A 17,352-nucleotide genomic window follows, 5' to 3' on the forward strand; every position below is an offset into this window, starting at 1 on the left:
GAGAAAGGAAGATTTCGGGGTTGCAAGTGTAATTAAGAGCGGTCAAAACTTAGTGGACACCTTGTGGAGAGCGCTTGTATGGGAGAAGATTGAAGGCTAGGAATGCGGTTAAAAGATGTCACAGATTGATTGAGTGCCACATGGTTGATCGAAACTGAGGATGCATCGGAAATAATGGCCGGATGGAAGTTTGGAATGAGAAAGGAGAGAAAAGTGATGGTTGCAGACCTTCAAATCAAAGTTGTTTAGGGAATGCGGATCCCCTACTGGATCTAAAAATATGCAACGGCTTTGGGGGCTATGAGCAATACGAGAGGACTTTCTAAAAAAGGAAAAGAATATGGATTTCCTAGAAGAAGAAATTGATTTATACTCAGTTTCGAGACAATCTGTATGGCATGAGCTTTATGAAAGAACTAATCCAAGTGCATTTAGCCGTTTTGGAAACTGTAATGCCTCAGGTTGGATATCGGAATAACATATTCCCTTCTCCACACTCTCCACCAGGCATTTCTTTACAATTGTACGGTGTACTCCGTACAGCGGACTCATTGGACTTCTCAAAAACTTGAGCCTAACTTGGGCTCACATGCACAAGGGCCCCCGACATGACCTCTCTATTTTTACATACGGCGTGCCAGTCCAACAGATGATACCAGGTTAAGTATGAAGTACAGAGGCTCACCCCCTTAATAATAAAATCCAGCATAGGGGTCCCACGCGTATCAGATAATCGTGGTCTCGGACAATACCAAGCTAGTCATTGTCGCTGCTAACACAGTCCGAGCTAGTGTACTCCCGTAATGCATGCAATGCTCGCCAAGATCCCAGGATATCATCTCTCGGGCAACCACATGAGTCGACTTCTTTTGTTATCATGCGATAACCCAACACTATGGGGCGATATTTACAATGGATAACAAATCAACTTTGGTATAATATGCGCCACCAGCAATCGAATGCAGGTGACCCGATCAGTTCTGGCACTATTTAAGTGGGCTATGATGGGAGGACAAGGATGCCAATGGTACGGAGTAGATCGAGCTTCGCGTGCAGCATAGAGAGAAGAATAGGTACTATGGTTGACTCTTTCAAAATTGAGACCTACAGCATGTGGACTTGTTTCAAAGGGGCCTTTCCCCTTCCTAGGTAATCTATCCAAGATAGCCCCGTGCAAAGGGACTGAACGCCCTGACCCATGCACCTCTCGGACCCCTAACCCCTGGATGGAGTGATCAAATATGCTTATAAATCCCACCGTAGCCCTGAAGTACTCCGTACTCTGTGCTATCTACAATTATGACGGACTTCTGACAAATCAAAACGGAATATAGTTACCTCTAGACGTACGGATACCCGTACAATGAGCGCATTTAAGGTTCCAAGGTTGGAGCATATGTGGGAACCTGATCGTCTACCCTAGCCTATTATTCGATCTGTTCTTTTCCTTTGTTCTTTCATAGGCGCCGACGGTGACAGAGCTATGACCTGCAAGACTTCCTGAAACCCTTGCCTCTAATCGATGTACACACATCACTGGTTGGATTCCTAGATAGATATACTAAAAGCTCTCGGTATTTACTGATAATACTCTGCTAAGACCTCTCAGCCTCTCAGCTTCAGAACAGAGGGCTTGCATCATGTGAGCCTTATCATAAAGACAAACTTCGGGGCTATTATTGTGTACTGCTTATATACACTCGCCACCAACAACGGGGCACATTAAATTTATGTTTACGTACATCATGAACCTTTGACCGGTGCTAATATGAAACGACGGAATGAAGATATTCCTAATGGCCTATATGAACATTTGGCCTGACCATTTCAGTACCAATAGTTTATGCGAAGGGGGAAAGCTATCATCAGATACCTCAAGGGCCCCACTCTCTTGCTCCGATGTGTTGACTCCAGAGGCAGGGCGCACGTATATCCAACATAAGGGGAATTGAATACATTAGACCCAGAAGACTCTCTGTGTATCATTCCAAGTTCAGCTATATTGCAAATATATATGTGTCTTCCGATCTGTATGAATCCCCACTGTCCAGGTATGCCTTTATTCCTGCTACTATCTAGGAAAGGATCTTTCCCCGATAGGCCTTGTTTATCCTCCACCAGTCTCTTTGACACAGAACAAAGTCCTGAAAGATGAACATGAGATCGAACAAAACGGTAATATTGCCCAGCAGGAGCTTGACAATCTTGCCGATGGCTCCCGAACAGTCCTTCTGTGAGGAGGAGTCTAATACCAGCTGCATCGGCGACGATATCGCACCGGACAATTCCAGCAAGATCGCCCCGGTGGAGAACCCCGCCGTCAATTGGTGCTAATTATCCATCTCCACCTGACGTGTGTATCTGATGGCCGTCAGGATTAGCTTGATCCTGTCGACTATATAAACCTTCCGCGAATATTTAAGTGGTTTGCCCGCTTGCTACATCAATACAGTCCTAAGACACCGAACCATGGAATAGCCAAGGGGGGGGAGCATGTCCAGGCAGCCACCGAAGATGACAATAGTCAAAGTACCCGCTAAGGGAATATAGATATCATGGTGTTCTCAAGACGAGTTTTTCCGGGGCCATTGAGATTGAGATCATGCGCCTTGAGGTATGGAAAAATACAACGGTCAAAAGCTTGCAACACTTCCTCACTCAGGAGATTTTGGGTCGCAACGGCTGGAAACAATGAAATGTGATCCTGGGCTCGTCATATGACTCTTGCAAGGTTGGACAAAAGCCAAATGCTGACATTGGCAACGTTTGCAAACGCATTGGTTGATGAGATCGAGGTCTATTTTAGTGCATTTCCAAGGGTCTCAAGCTCCTTTAAATCTCTTGCGCTCAATAGTTGGGTGAGATTCCCACTGAAGCATATCTGCTGTTTAGTAACAAATGACTTGCCGTATAGGTATCCTCGTGATGAGTTGATATATTCTCTAGATTCTCGATCGATTTAAGGCACGTCTTGAAGTATAGGGCAAAGGAAATGAGAATGATGGAGATACAGGGGCATTTGTATGTACAACATGCTGTAACGGTTTCAAGTGCATCAAAAAAGAGTGAGGGATCAGCATGATAGAAGTGGGCCGAAACTGAATTAGTGGGGAAAGCCTTCGGCCAATCATAATGCGGGTTGGTATCTGCTATGCTGAGGCCTGAGCGCTTAGGCATTAATAGGGTTAAACCCTTTTGCCACAGAGTTGATTGGAAATCAAGACCCGTGACCACAGCGAAATCGACCCTCTTTTTTCTCTTCCTTCCCGAACCCTCGACAACCACCGACAACCTATACCCAGTTCGCAGGAAGTGCTATCACCACCCTTCCAGCACTCAAAATGGCCCGTCGTCCCGCGAGATGCTACCGCTACTGCAAGAACAAGGTGCGTGCCGATTTCACGAAATTCCGAAGATTTGTGCGGGTTATCGTGGTGGTGGAGAGTGTGCATCAATACATCATAAGCGATCACCTCACCACGACCAGGGCATCATCTTTGTTAAGGGGAGAGATTCTCGAAGCGCAGGGCTTGTCACAATCTTCATCTTTTTTTCCTTTTTTTTTTGAGATAAGCGGTTTCGCTGACATCAGTCTTCAACATCTAGCCTTACCCCAAGTCCCGGTTCAACCGTGGTGTTCCCGACCCTAAGATTCGTATCTTCGATCTTGGTCGTAAGAAGGCCAACGTGGATGATTTCCCCACCTGCATCCACTTGGTTTCCAACGAGTACGAGCAGCTGTCCTCCGAGGCTCTCGAGGCCGCCCGTATTTGCGCCAACAAGTACGTTACTCCATCCGCTCCCACATTCGTCGCCTGATATCCATGGACACCATCTCATATAACTTCAATAGGTACCTTGTCAAGATCGCCGGTAAGGAAGGTTTCCACCTGCGCGTCCGTGTGCACCCCTTCCACGTCGTCCGTATCAACAAGATGTTGTCTTGCGCTGGTGCCGATCGTCTGCAGACCGGTATGCGTGGTGCCTTCGGTAAGCCCCAGGGTCTCGTTGCCCGTGTGAACATTGGCCAGATCATTCTGTCCGTCCGCACCCGTGACGCCCACCGTGCCACCGCTCTTGAGGCCCTCCGCCGCTCTCAGTACAAGTTCCCCGGTCGCCAAAAGATCATTGTCTCCAAGAACTGGGGTTTCACTCCCGTCCGCCGCGAGGAGTACATCCAGCTCCGCGAGGAGGGCAAGCTCCGCCAGGACGGTGCTTACGTTCAGTTCCTCCGTGGTCACGGTACCGTCGAGGAGAACATGAAGCGCTTCCCCGTTGCCTACGAGAACATCGCATAAATGTTGATTGGTTTATCGGAATATGAAGTTCAGAACAAAAACACTTGAATGTTCCCTTATTGTCTTTACCTTGTCCCATTCGATATCAATCACGTACAATAGCAATGATGGAGTTCTTTCCAGGGTCTTCTCATTTGCTCGCCTATATTGCACTTGTAGAACGGCAAGCCTATTACCCCAGGTGCGTAGTACAGTAAATTACGTAAACATCTCATTCTTAGTAGACGACACAAGGGAATCTCCATCATTCGTTAATCATGCCGGGGTGCAGTTAATTGGTGGATATCAACAACAACATCCAGCAAAGTTAGCCAAAGTCTAGACCCTAGCCCCATAGTGGGCTTTATTCGATGATCAAAGCACAGATGAACTAAGAGTTGAACATGGGTCACGTCACCGAATACCTAGCATCACCTATCCAACCAAGTCTCTGGCTAAATTACTTTCTATCTCAGGTTTCCCATAATTTAACGTAGCTAAATCATGAGAGGGTGGGTACTGTTCGGTGCAATAAGTAAGAACTGATTGATTGATGTTTTCTAAGAAATATATTCAAAATATATATCACATTACGTCGACCATCAAAACCACATCTAGGCTAGATATATATTTGCCACCAGGAACCATTGGATCAAGCCCCATTTTGTTTTTAATCCCTATGTCCACTCTCTCGAGAAAACGACTCTATGGACATCAAAGGATGTATAACCCTTTCACTCAGGCGCCGATCCACAACGCTCCTTGTGCAATTGTCCGGCAGCTGATGAAAAAAAAAGAAAAAGAAAAAGATTAGCCGGAGTCTTCAAACCATTCAAATCTCATGAATTCAATGAAAACAAAAGCAGAGTTGGAGAGGTGGATATACCTGTCACGTCTTCCGGGGTACAGTGAGTCTCCATGCAGGTACCGAGCGTCTCCTTGAACGCCGTGCTTGGGCAAGTGCACTCGTAATCAGATGAGGATTTACAGCCTGCCACATCCGCAGCGTTGTCGAGACATTTGACCTATTCAAGGCAAGAAAAGACGGTTAGTCTTCTGAATCAAAATTCTACATCCAGATAGGGACAGCATACAAGGCAGGGACTGGGATCATCCAGACAATCAGCGACGGCCCATGTCAGGAAAGCAGCCAGCGGGAAGAAGATGGTGAGCTTCATTTTAAATTGGTGCGGTGAATGTGCTTATAGTAGTACTGTGACAGGGTTGTTCAACGAACGAAGACTTGGAGTACAAAATTGGAGGGGATGAAGAACACCGGACGCCCTTGCTCGATTTATCAATAATTCAATCAATTTGGGTAGTACCAGGGGAGATAATACATTCTTCATCATATCGGTATTATAGCATCAATAGATGCGGTGTCTGGGCGACATGAGGAATGGGACTTCGTTGGAATGTAAGACTATATCCAAGGTTTAAGAAATGTACAGCCAAACAGCGAACCTGTGGATTACTGCATCCGGTTAGCTTTTCCCTTTTGGGTTTAGCATCTTAATCCGTCACGTAACCCTATGATAAACCTACCCACTTCCAAGGTTGCTCTATTCAATTTGTAGTTCAACAAATTGGGGGCATGGTAGGTGGTCGAGGAAGAAGGGCTTAGTTTGATCGAAGCGTCTTGTATTTCCGTTCCTGGTATAGAGTGTTCATGTGCAAGTTTGTTTTCTGTGCTGCAACCCCGCCGGGTCAACATAATCGGCAGGACCGTGATTCTACGACAGAACATGCCAAGGGAGCATTGCCGGAAGAATCAAGCAACTGTCTCCAATCAAGTGTTGAAGTCGCTAAGACTATCCAAGTATGACTAGGAGGGCCCTCCTGAGCTCTACCTGGCCCGCCTTCACCACCGGAGCGATCGGAAATGGCTGAACCTACTGGGCCAGGCAGCGAAATCAATCCCCCATACCCCGAATTTACTATAGTCTAGAGTTTATCTCTTTCGTATATTTTTGCTAGTTGACGCTCAAGACGGAAAATGAAATGGGCACTGATTGTGACGACAAATCCGAGGTGCGCTTAGAGGCTCTGGCGGATCTCCAAGTTCCTTGTGACATTTGTATCTCTCCCGATGGGACCCAAATTGCCTATATACTGCAGGTTTACAGCAAGAAGGGTGAGTATGTCACCTCCGTACTATGGATCGTCAAAGTCGGCGAAGAAAACAGCAGTCACCAGTTCACTTCGGGCCTATCAAATGATGTACAGCCCAACGGTCCCCCACGGGAACAATGATCACGCTCAAATAGATCGACAGTGGGCAGGAACATGCCCGGCCATATATGTATTGTCAGTCAAGGGTGGCGAAGCATGTCCCGTGACGCCAGTGGACCACGAGAAATCAATTGAACCGTTTCAATAGAATTGCACCGGCACAGCCGACGATAGCAGGGTGGAGTCCTGTCTTATTTTGCGGTCACCCGCGATGGTTTTCAGTTTAGAGGAGCCGTAGGTGGGGCAGGTATAGCAGAATGGGACTTTGTGGTGATGATGAGCGATGCCTACTCGATGCAAGCTGAAATAGCTAACGGGGCTCCATGGGATATGGATGAGAACGCAGGGTCCGGAAAAGACTCGACAAGTCTTGAGAAGCAATGTATCGGTGACATAGATAGTCGCAGGGTAAGTGCATTATGGCACATGCGTAATGTGAAGACCCCCGTCCTGATTCTCCATGGCGAGAACGACTTACGTGTGCCTTTGGAACAGGCCATCACGTTCTACCGCGCATGCATTCGCAAAAGTATGCCTGTTGACATAGTGACGTATCCTCGAGGAGGATACTTCGCCAGTGAAAGGAGACATCCCATAGACATGTGGGAGCGGGTGCGGAAGCTCTGACCCCGGATCTTTTTTTCCAACTCCCAAATTGTTTGGCAACTGGAACCTCGATAAGTCATCCATCGTCGAGTTCTGGCTTGGGGGACTTTTATCAATTCATGATAAACCAATATTAAGATTTGTTAATCATGGCCAATAACTCGAGAAAGCGCGCTATCTAAATAATTGAATATTATTAAGAAAGTGGTAATTAGGTACTCCCAGATTAGATCTCAAATATATGTCTATCTTTATGTTGGTAGGTAGTTATTTCGCGATATCTCGAACTCTATTAGTCGGATTTTATTGAAATTCGAAGTATATACCTATATAGCTATTATAATTTTAAACCGTAAGAGTTTGGAGTATATAATAAGTGGGCGGTCAGAACACAAGCGATTATCACATACTACTAGTTGAACCCCTCAAATGGGCTATGGGTTGGGTTGGCTTTTGCGGAGCGCTACATGGATGGGATCCAGGCAGCTCTGGATTATAAAGTGAGAATATGTGCAGGTGAGTCTCGGGTATAAGCGTGCCTAGGAGACCATCCCTCCACCCCCCCACTCTCTCTTCCTAGATAATAGATATTTGACAAGAGCTGGAAGATGCACTGGAGAAATCGAAGTATATAAATAATGCGAGGTGGCCGCTATCTGCGCTATTCCAACTTCGGACCCCGAGAGCACACCTGTGAGTGTGGTTGGTCGGCCGTTTCTACCGCCTTTTGTTCCGCCTTCTTGTAAAATGCAAAATCTCAATTATCTTGTTTGTTTTCTACTATACATCATTTTTCCACCCGTGGATTTATTGAGAAACCCTTGGTCAATCCATAGGGAGAAGCCTAAAAATTTACTCAGCGTTCTTCATTCAAATATTACCTGGCGGTGAGTGGGGCAAACGTTTTCTGTCCGGCAGTATTAACTCGCATTGATTTCCTCGTACAGCTCAGCCCCGCATACGTCACCCTCAAAAATTCCTTTCTCTTCAGAAACACAGCTATGAAGCAAAGATTCTCGTCTTTGGACGTTAAGGTATATTCATATTTACTGTTAAGAAGATATCATACTAAAGGTTCCAGGTTATCACGCAGGAATTGGCGTCGGAGTGTGTCAACCTCCGCGTGTCCAACATTTACGACCTGTCCTCGGTACATATGCTTTAATCTTTTCTCTTCGGTATCACAAGATAATGAGCTGATTTCATATCCCTATAGCGTATCTTCCTCTTCAAACTTGCCAAGCCGGATCATCGGCGGCAACTCATCATTGATTCCGGTTTTCGCACTCATGTTACCCAATATTCGCGAACTGCAGCAACCACACCTTCACCATTTGTGACCCGTCTCCGAAAGTACCTAAAGTCTCGTCGGATTACGGGCTTCTCCCAAATTGGTACTGACCGTATCATCGATATCTCGTTCAGCGATGGCGCATACCACATCTTCCTCGAATTCTTCGCCGGTGGTAACATTATCTTGACGGACCGTGAGCACAACATTCTTGCTTTCTTCCGCCAGGTTCCTGCTGGTGTGGGCCAGGAGGAGATCAAGGCTGGGCTCAAGTACACTGTCTCTAATAAGCAGAATTACGACGGGGTTCCGAACATTACAGCAGATCGAGTTTTGCATACACTACAAAAGGCACAGGCCTTTTCTGCCCAAGAGGAAAATGCGCCCAAGAAGTCCAAGAAGAAAGGAACAGATGTTTTGCGGAAGGCATTATCGCAAGGCTTTCCTGAATATCCTCCTTTGCTCCTGGACCACGTCTTTGCGCTCAAGGAATTCGATACTGCAACGCCACTGGATCAGGTCTTGGGGAGCCAAGATCTGCTGCAGTCAGTGCAAGAGGTGCTAGAAGAGTCGCAGCGGATTTCAAACTCCTTTGATTCTGGCGACAGTCATCCGGGTTACATTGTGGCGAAAGAAGACACGCGACCCATGCCGGAAGGAGAAACTTCGTCAAAGGCCCCGGGTCTGCTCTATGAAGACTTCCACCCCTTCAAACCCCGACAGTTTGAAAATAAACCAGGCATAAAGATTCTGGAGTTCGAGCGCTTCAATGCCACGGTCGACGAATACTTCTCATCTCTTGAGTCCCAGCGACTTGAGTCACGATTGACGGAGCGCGAGGAGGCAGCCAAGAAGAAGCTCGAATCCGTGCGATCAGAGCACAAAAAACGGATTGATGAGCTCAAGAATGTCCAAGAGCTTCACATCCGTAAAGCGGATGCTATTCAAGACAACGTTTACCGAGTCCAGGAGGCAGTGGATGCTGTCAATGGACTGGTGGCCCAGGGAATGGACTGGGGTGAGATTGCGCGCCTGATTGAAATGGAACAGGATCGCGGCAATCCAGTGGCACAAATAATTAAGCTCCCCCTCAAACTGTACGAAAACACGATAACCCTACTTCTTGGAGAGGCTGGCGGCGACGAGGATGAAGAGGAGGAATTCTCTAGCAGCGATGAGTCAGACTCCGACTCAGAGAATGAAGCAGAGCAAGAGACAGCCCGTGCTGAACGAGAGTCTAAGCTATTGAGTGTCGACATTGACCTTGGGCTGACCCCATGGGCGAATGCATCGCAATACTATGACCAGAAGAAGCAAGCCTCGGAGAAGGAACAGAGGACAGCCCAGTCGTCTACGAAGGCACTGAAGAGTCACGAGAAAAAGGTGACCATCGACCTCAAGAAAGGCTTAAAGAAAGAGAAGCAAGTGCTTCGACAGGCTCGGACGCCATTCTGGTTCGAGAAATTTATCTTTTTCATTTCTTCAGAGGGCTACTTGGTCATTGGGTATGTTGCCCATCCAGCACCGGTCTCTGACATTTACTAACATTAATAGTGCACGGGATGCTATGCAAAGCGAGTTACTCTACCGGCGCTATTTATCTAAGGGTGACATCTTTGTGCACGCTGATCTCGAAGGTGCAACGCCAATCGTAGTGAAGAACCGACCTGGTAGTGCGGACGCACCGATTTCTCCAAGTACACTATCTCAAGCCGGAAATCTTTGTGTCGCGACTTCAGTTGCATGGGATTCCAAGGCTGTCATGTCTGCTTGGTGGGCTCACGCCCATCAGGTTTCGAAAACCGCGGAGAACGGTAGTGGAATCTTGCCCACGGGTGTTTTCCAAATCAAGGGGGAGAAGAACTTCTTGGCCCCATCGCAACTGGTGCTTGGGTTCGGTATTATGTTCCAAGTCAGCCAGGAAAGTGTCCGAAACCATAAGCAGCGATTTGAGACGTCTGAAGTCCCGTCAGCCGCTATAACTCCTGCCGATGAGACTGAGGATTCTAAGCCGAAGGAGGCTGTGGAGCCAGAAGTCCCAGTGCAGACAGAGACCACCGATAAGTCCACCGAAGAGATAAAGGAGGATGCAGAGAAGGAGGACGCCGCATCTGAAGAGGAGGATGAAGATGGCAAAGCTGCCACCCAAAATCCTCTCCAGCGAGGCGATTCTGGGCTCCCCACCTCTCAGCCAGCTCAAGACTTCGAGTCTGAGTCTGAGCCGGAAGAAGAATTGAAAGATGGGCTGGATCAGGAAGTCGCAGAAGATAAGCTGGAGGGAGAAGGAGCTACATCCACAGCAGGTCAAACCTCTGTGCCCGAGCAAAGTGAAGAACCGAACTTGAATGCTCGAGAGCGACGTACTCTGCGACAAGGCAAGCCTCTTGACCGTCCTGGCGAGGAAGAACCGGCTGCACCACGCCTCGCGCCCACTCGCGGCAAGCGGGCGAAGGAGAAGCGCGCTGCTGCGAAGTATGCTCATCAAGACGATGACGAGCGTGAACTTGCTCTTCGATTGGTGGGTGCCAACAAGGGCAAAGCTGCAAAGGCAGCCAAGGCAGCCGAAGCCAAGGAACAACGTGAACGAGAGGCCGAGGCGCAAAGGCAACGACGACGAGCTCAACATGAGCGTGCTGCTGAAGCTGAGCGCAAGCGCCAGGCACAATTCACGGAAAATGGAACGGACGATTACAACGAGGAGACAGCTGCTGCAGAAGCTGCGGATCTCACCTGGATTCCAGCCTTGGTGGGTACACCAACTCCGGATGACGAAATCATTGCTGCTATTCCAGTATGTGCTCCATGGGCTGCCCTTGGACGCTACAAATATAAAGTCAAGCTGCAGCCAGGCTCCGTGAAGAAGGGTAAGGCTGTCAAGGAAATCATCGGTCGGTGGGTCTCTGAGACTACCACCGGAAAGGTCAAGAAGGAGTACGCCGAAGATATCGGCATCTCTCGTGTCGACGCGGAGCGTCTCCGGGAACGGGAGGGAGAGCTCATCAAGGGCTGGAAGGAGACAGAGATTATCAACACCATGGTTGTTGGCAAGGTGCGCATCATGACTGCAGGAGCTGGAAGTGCCGGTGGTGATAAGAGCAAGGGCAAAGGTGGAAAGGGTGGTGGTGGAGGTGGAGGTAGCAGAGGTGGTAAGGGTAAGAAAAAATGATCGAGACTTGTGTACAAATTAGAGAGTTCATAGACTAGAGGGTTGGATTCAAATCAATCAAGTTATACAGGGTGTTATCATTTGCTGTCGCACCCAATGTATACCAAACCCGGTCTCTTCATGCTAGCTGATCAGCCACAACCCCGCTTAGACTACTTCGTATGGAGGTAGTTCATCTAAACTTATCTCAGTTTCATATACTCATCTATTACTCCTCTTCTTCTAAATCTATTGCCAGTAATATCGTTGTCTATGTGACAGGCCACGGGTGTGCCTGATGAGCTGAGTCATCCGACGTCATGACGAAATCTATTTTCTCGCGATCTTCTTCCATATAGGGCCTCTTATCGTTTCTGACGGCATTGTGCAGAATGATAGTCGATCGCGTATCCTAACACGACATTTAATCCTACTCCTAGGAAAAAAAAGACTTTGCCCCGCCAGAACCCGGACCTCTCGGGCATCATTTCGCCCCTCATCTGATATCGTGTGCGCCTGAACGGTGCGTCATTGAGGTCCTTCCAACCACCACGTTGCTTTTCACTCGCGCTTCTGCCGGCCTCTGTCAGCGCAGTTGTGCCAGATTCTTGACCACGATGTCTACGCAAACGCGAGTTGTCTCCGTTCAACGGCTCAGCCAAGGGCCTGGCGATCTATCTTTGGCAGAATGGTGGGAGAAGGAGCGCAGCCAAAAAACACCCGAGTCCAAGGCCATTGAAGAAGCCGCCGACCTCCTTCGGTCCAGTGAAATTCCCGTCGCCTTTCCTACCGAAACAGTATATGGCCTAGGAGCCGATGCCACCCGCAGTTCTTCTGTTCAGGGAATATACCGTGCCAAACAGCGGCCCTCGGACAACCCGTTGATTGTTCATGTTGACTCAATCGACATGCTTGGGCGTCTGCTTAACCCCAGTTCTCAAGGTAGCCCTGGTTCAACCAAGACGCCGCAAATCGGCCTCCCCTCGATCTACAAGCCTCTGGTCGACAGATTTTGGCCCGGCGCACTCACGATCATTCTACATAACCCATCCGGGTCCATCCTGGCGCCAGAGGTCACCTCTAACCTGACCACATTCGGCGTCCGCATTCCCTCTTCTCCACTGGCGCGTCTACTCATCCACGCAACAGACCGTCCCCTTGCCGCGCCATCTGCAAATGCATCCACCAAACCATCTCCGACAACCGCACAGCACGTATACCACGATCTCAAAGGCCGCATTGAGCTGATTCTCGACGGTGGCGCATCCGGCGTTGGCGTCGAAAGCACTGTGGTTGACGGGTTATGCGACCCACCCGCCATTCTGCGCCCTGGCGGCATCGGCATTGAAGAAATCCGGAAATGCGAGGGGTGGGAAAATGTAGCAGTTGGTTACAAAGACGGCACACTAGACGTGAAGGAAGTTCCACGCGCACCGGGCATGAAGTACCGCCACTATTCGCCAAAAGCACGGGTTGTTCTCTTCGAATCGACATCCAACCCAGCCGGAGTGATGAAGCATGTTGAAAATGATTTGAAAGACTCAGCCGTCGGCGCACAGAAAATTGGTATCATCCGCACACGGAACTGGAAGCTCGGCTTGGGGCTCGCCTCAGAGGAGGAAATCGCCAGTAACACGAACCCTGTATCTTCTGCCGTCGACAACATTGTCAGTTTCCAGCTCCCCGTGATGGAGAATGGACTCCCGAGTAGCCGCACGAAGATGGCGTACGATTACCATCTTGGCTCAGATGCAGTGTCCATCGCGCATGGTCTCTTTGCCGCCCTACGCGCGCTGGACGAACTTGATGTCGATGTTATCTACGTGGAAGGCGTATCAGATCGCGAGGGTGACCTGGCTGCAGCTGTCATGAACCGGCTACGAAAGGCTGCTGGTGCTGAAATGCGAGTTTAGCCCTGGATATAGGTTACAATCACGTATATTTTTTATTCTAATTTCGGGGGATTGGAGTTTAGATACAGAGTTGAAAAGTGTGAATATTAGATTCCAATAAATTCCAACATACAAGTGTACATGAACGTTTTACGCGCAATGTATAGATGATCTGTGATTGGAACCTCTTGAACTTACCCATTTGGCCGATCCTGTCCGTCTTGATTCGGGTGGATATCGGAGACCTCCGGGCCAAAAGCCTATGGCACTACCGCTGGGATAAAACGTGATAAGAGGCAGCTGTGTTACGAAAACAAAAGCCATGATAATCTGAGACACCGGCGGAAGAAAAAGGAAACTCGTCCGGCAATGATATCTGGTCCCCGCAATTGATATAGAAAATCTTCAAATCCAAAGAACGTTGCTCACTACAATCTGCAGCAATGTGTCAATCTCCTTTGCACGAATTCCTCAAGGGCCTCCCTAAATGTGAACACCACGTCCATTTAGAGGGCACACTTGAGCCAGAACTCATCTTCGAGCTTGCGGCGCGCAATGGTATCACCTTGCCGACCGACCCAGTCTATACCTCGGTCGAAACACTCAAGGCACGCTATGAGCACTTTAGTAACTTGGACGACTTCCTACACTTCTTCTTCGAAGGCATGGCCGTCCTCCGTAAGGAACAAGACTTCGCCGACGTAGCCTGGGCATACTTCCAAAAGGCCCACGCCGACGGCGTCCACCACGCAGAGGTATTTTTCGACCCGCAAGTACACGAAAGCCGCGGTGTATCATACGACACCATCGTCACTGGCTTCTCGAAAGGCTGCAAGCGCGCCGAGACCGAGCTCGGCTTGAGCACACGACTGATCCTGTGTTTCGTGCGCCATCTCCCTGTCTCATCGGCTAAGGAAGTCTACGAAGAGTTCGTGGCTCACAAGAGCTTCGAGTCTGGTATTGTGCACGGACTTGGCTGGTCTTCTTCTGAAGTCGGCCCACCAAAAGACATGTTCCGCGAGATCTATGCGTCAGCCGCGCAGAAAAACATCCCGCTCACAGCGCATGCCGGCGAGGAAGGTGATCCGACTTATATCAGTACCGCGCTTGAGCTTGGTGCCCAGAGAATCGATCATGGTATTCGATTGGTTGAAGATGAGGAGCTGATGCGGCGTATTGCGCGTGAGGGTATCCTACTTACCGTCTGTCCGTTGTCGAATGTACGGCTGCGCTGTGTTACCTCTGTGAAGGAGGTGCCTATTCGGCGGTTCTTGGAAGCTGGAGTCAAATTCTCAATCAATAGTGACGATCCTGCTTATTTCGGTGGTTATATTCTTGATAACTATTGCGCTGTGCAGGAGGCCTTCAGCCTGAACGTGCAGGAGTGGAAGATCATCGCGGAGAATAGTGTGCAGCAGAGCTGGGTTGAGGATTCACGCAAGGCAGAGATGCTGGCAAGTATTGAGGCGCACATCAATGAGTATACACGCATGCACACTATTGCTGTATAACTTCCAATTGTTGGTGATGATTGGTTTCTGTTTGAGTGGTGGCTGTCGTGGGCGTGAGTGGTGCATCTGATACTCTGTGTTTCAACAATTTTGTATACTATTTTTCAACTGAAGTATATACCAGGAGCATAAAATGTTAACTTTTCATTTCTCAATCGACATAGTACCTTGGAAGACATTTGTAGCTCCGAGGTCTGATATCACTGGTGCCTTATAAATCAGGCCCATTGCCCAAATCCGGTCATGTCCAGACGACTCCTCACTTATGCACTTGATGTCTGACAGTCAGTCCTACCGCAAGACACATTATTTCATGACCCGAAACATCCTTCGTGGTATCTGGAGCCTCACAAGTTCTACTTTTCGCCCCCAACTTCGATCTCAGATACCCTTTACCCTGCGTGTAGCACCGTGCTTCGCAATTAATTTAAGAACAACCCTGCAGCACAGCGCAGGACTACTTAGTCTCTCTAAACGAGGCCACAGACAGAAATACACCTACTCAAAGCGCAAAATGTCCACCTCCGCCCTTCCAGACCGCTACAAGCTGATCTTTTTCGTCCCGACCGCCAACGCGGAGAGCTGTAAAGAAGCCATTTTCGCTACAGGTGCAGGGTCATTCCCAGGTGGGAAGTATACCAAGTGTTGTTTCCAGACTATCGGTACAGGCCAATTCCTGCCCAACGAGGGCGCAAACCCGGCGGTCGGAGCTGTCGGTGCTTTGGAACAGTGCGAGGAGGTCAAGGTGGAGATTATGTGCCTTGGCCGGGGCATTATGCTGAATGCAGTTGATGCTTTGATCTTGACGCATCCATATGAGGAGGTTGCCTATGAGGTTTATAAGATGGAGAATGTTTAGTTGGTCGGCTGAAAATGTGATTGACGGGATGGAGCACAATAGGATGATGGAATTGGGACGGTAATCATCTTGTTCTGGGTTTCTTAGTTTCTCAGTATATATCTCATCCAACGTCAAGTTTCGATGAACCAATTGAGAGTATCATTGTCTCAAAAGGTAGGTGTTGTGTTGATTTCAAGGTTGTGTTAAAAGGGCAACTGTATGATAGCGGATTGGTAAGGCGGTAGTAATCCCTGGATGCGGATTGGGCCAGGGCCCGCTCCGAGTAAAACGCCTCGTCAACTTGACTTCTCCTCCAACCTCTAACCTCATCTACCCCCAATTGACCCTCATTCATCGCCCGCGATGGCCTCTAAACTCTTCTCAGTCCCGCGGGTCGGCCGCCAGCTGATTCATCAGCTCCCCAAACCCCAATACAGAGCCTTTTCCGCCGGTTCGCAACGGTTCAGCGACTCCCTTTCTGTGGTGCGTATTCCTTTCGACCCCTCTTGTGCTTCTTCAAGCGCCGATTGTGTCTCAAAATTGGGGAATTGAAGTCTCATATACTGAATATGACTGTCTGCAACAGCACCGCAACAAGCCTTACAACAACCCGACCATCCCGTTCAAGTTTTCCGAGCAGAACCTTAAACTCGCTGATGAGATCCTCAAGCGCTACCCTCCCCAGTACAAGAAGGCTGCTGTCATGCCCCTACTTGACCTCGGTCAGCGCCAGCATGGCTTCACCAGCATCAGCGTCATGAACGAGGTCGCTCGCATGCTTGAGATGCCCCCAATGCGCGTTTACGAGGTTGCGACCTTCTACACCATGTACAACCGCGAGCCGGTCGGCAAGTACTTTGTGCAGATCTGCACCACTGTAAGTACTTGAGATCAGCTCTATTTCTCACTCTTCCTAATCCGCAATTCTCCAGACCCCATGCCAGCTCGGCGGCTGCGGTAGTACCGCCATTGTCAAGGCCATTACTGAGCACCTCGGAATCACCCCCGGCCACACCACCGAGGATGGCCTCTTCACATACATCGAAGTTGAATGCTTGGGCGCTTGTGTCAACGCCCCCATGGTTCAAATCAACGACGACTACTACGAGGACCTGACCCCCGAGTCCATCAAAAGCATCCTGACGGCCCTTAAGGATGCCGCCACCGCTACTGGTGCCGGTGCCGACACCAAGATTCCCGCCCCCGGCCCGACAAGCGGACGCGATACCTGCGAGAACAGCGCCGGTCTGACCAACCTGACGGAGGTGGTGTGGAACCCGGAGACGATGATGCGCAAGGACAATGCATTGGATGCCGCGCCCAAGCAATAGAAAAGCACAAAGAAGAAAGATTATTAAAAGGAGCTCTTCATTGCCGTGGGTCAATTCCGGATGGGGAGGATATTATAATGGTTGTGTTTTTTTCGAATGGACGAGCAAAGGCCGCCTTGAGGCATTGCGGTCAACCCGGGGGATGATTAGAGGCAACCGCGCCCTTCGCCCTGAGGCGTCCTGAATGATAACCACTTTTGAGGCGTCCTATTTTTTTTTGTCTGTC

The 17,352-nt window shown here is 49.1% G+C and overlaps 10 protein-coding genes across 10 annotated transcripts; 9 read left to right on the top strand and 1 right to left on the bottom strand.

Annotated features, from left to right (window-relative positions):
- Positions 1-2,151: 2,151 nt before the first annotated feature.
- On the top strand, positions 2,152-2,334 carry N7500_002907 (uncharacterized protein; the record flags this gene model as incomplete). Its single annotated transcript, XM_056674053.1, has 1 exon — positions 2,152-2,334. The coding sequence occupies one exon, from the start codon at positions 2,152-2,154 to the stop codon at positions 2,332-2,334; it is 183 nt and encodes a 60-aa protein (XP_056534578.1).
- Positions 2,335-3,236: 902 nt separating this feature from the next.
- Positions 3,237-4,298, top strand: N7500_002908 (60S ribosomal uL16 domain-containing protein; the record flags this gene model as incomplete). The annotated part of the gene is made up of 3 exons (XM_056674054.1): positions 3,237-3,386; positions 3,607-3,782; positions 3,854-4,298. Coding segments are annotated over 3 exons (771 nt in total), but the record flags the coding sequence as incomplete, so codon positions are not given.
- Positions 4,299-5,011: 713 nt separating this feature from the next.
- On the bottom strand, positions 5,012-5,455 carry N7500_002909 (uncharacterized protein; the record flags this gene model as incomplete). Its single annotated transcript, XM_056674055.1, has 3 exons — positions 5,012-5,058; positions 5,164-5,302; positions 5,372-5,455. 3 exons carry the CDS (start codon positions 5,453-5,455, stop codon positions 5,012-5,014), a joined length of 270 nt encoding a protein of 89 aa, XP_056534580.1.
- An 823-nt stretch (positions 5,456-6,278) lies between these two features.
- Positions 6,279-6,530, top strand: N7500_002910 (uncharacterized protein; the record flags this gene model as incomplete). The annotated part of the gene is made up of 1 exon (XM_056674056.1): positions 6,279-6,530. One exon carries the CDS (start codon positions 6,279-6,281, stop codon positions 6,528-6,530), a length of 252 nt encoding a protein of 83 aa, XP_056534581.1.
- Positions 6,531-6,782: 252 nt separating this feature from the next.
- Positions 6,783-7,136, top strand: N7500_002911 (alpha/beta hydrolase family protein; the record flags this gene model as incomplete). Its single annotated transcript, XM_056674057.1, has 1 exon — positions 6,783-7,136. The coding sequence occupies one exon, from the start codon at positions 6,783-6,785 to the stop codon at positions 7,134-7,136; it is 354 nt and encodes a 117-aa protein (XP_056534582.1).
- Positions 7,137-8,116: 980 nt separating this feature from the next.
- On the top strand, positions 8,117-11,572 carry N7500_002912 (putative DUF814 domain protein; the record flags this gene model as incomplete). Its single annotated transcript, XM_056674058.1, has 4 exons — positions 8,117-8,149; positions 8,197-8,265; positions 8,332-9,911; positions 9,961-11,572. The coding sequence occupies 4 exons, from the start codon at positions 8,117-8,119 to the stop codon at positions 11,570-11,572; spliced, it is 3,294 nt and encodes a 1,097-aa protein (XP_056534583.1).
- A 596-nt stretch (positions 11,573-12,168) lies between these two features.
- On the top strand, positions 12,169-13,464 carry N7500_002913 (L-threonylcarbamoyladenylate synthase; the record flags this gene model as incomplete). The annotated part of the gene is made up of 1 exon (XM_056674059.1): positions 12,169-13,464. The coding sequence occupies one exon, from the start codon at positions 12,169-12,171 to the stop codon at positions 13,462-13,464; it is 1,296 nt and encodes a 431-aa protein (XP_056534584.1).
- Positions 13,465-13,886: 422 nt separating this feature from the next.
- On the top strand, positions 13,887-14,954 carry aah1 (adenosine deaminase; the record flags this gene model as incomplete). Its single annotated transcript, XM_056674060.1, has 1 exon — positions 13,887-14,954. One exon carries the CDS (start codon positions 13,887-13,889, stop codon positions 14,952-14,954), a length of 1,068 nt encoding a protein of 355 aa, XP_056534585.1.
- A 514-nt stretch (positions 14,955-15,468) lies between these two features.
- On the top strand, positions 15,469-15,813 carry N7500_002915 (uncharacterized protein; the record flags this gene model as incomplete). Its single annotated transcript, XM_056674061.1, has 1 exon — positions 15,469-15,813. The coding sequence occupies one exon, from the start codon at positions 15,469-15,471 to the stop codon at positions 15,811-15,813; it is 345 nt and encodes a 114-aa protein (XP_056534586.1).
- A 345-nt stretch (positions 15,814-16,158) lies between these two features.
- Positions 16,159-17,126, top strand: N7500_002916 (complex I 24 kDa subunit family protein; the record flags this gene model as incomplete). The annotated part of the gene is made up of 3 exons (XM_056674062.1): positions 16,159-16,278; positions 16,382-16,672; positions 16,728-17,126. 3 exons carry the CDS (start codon positions 16,159-16,161, stop codon positions 17,124-17,126), a joined length of 810 nt encoding a protein of 269 aa, XP_056534587.1.
- Between the last annotated feature and the right edge of the window lie 226 nt (positions 17,127-17,352).

This window comes from Penicillium coprophilum, assembly GCF_028826855.1.
Source record: "Penicillium coprophilum strain IBT 35676 chromosome Unknown utg000002l_segment0_segment1, whole genome shotgun sequence".
NCBI classification, from domain to species: domain Eukaryota; kingdom Fungi; phylum Ascomycota; class Eurotiomycetes; order Eurotiales; family Aspergillaceae; genus Penicillium; species Penicillium coprophilum.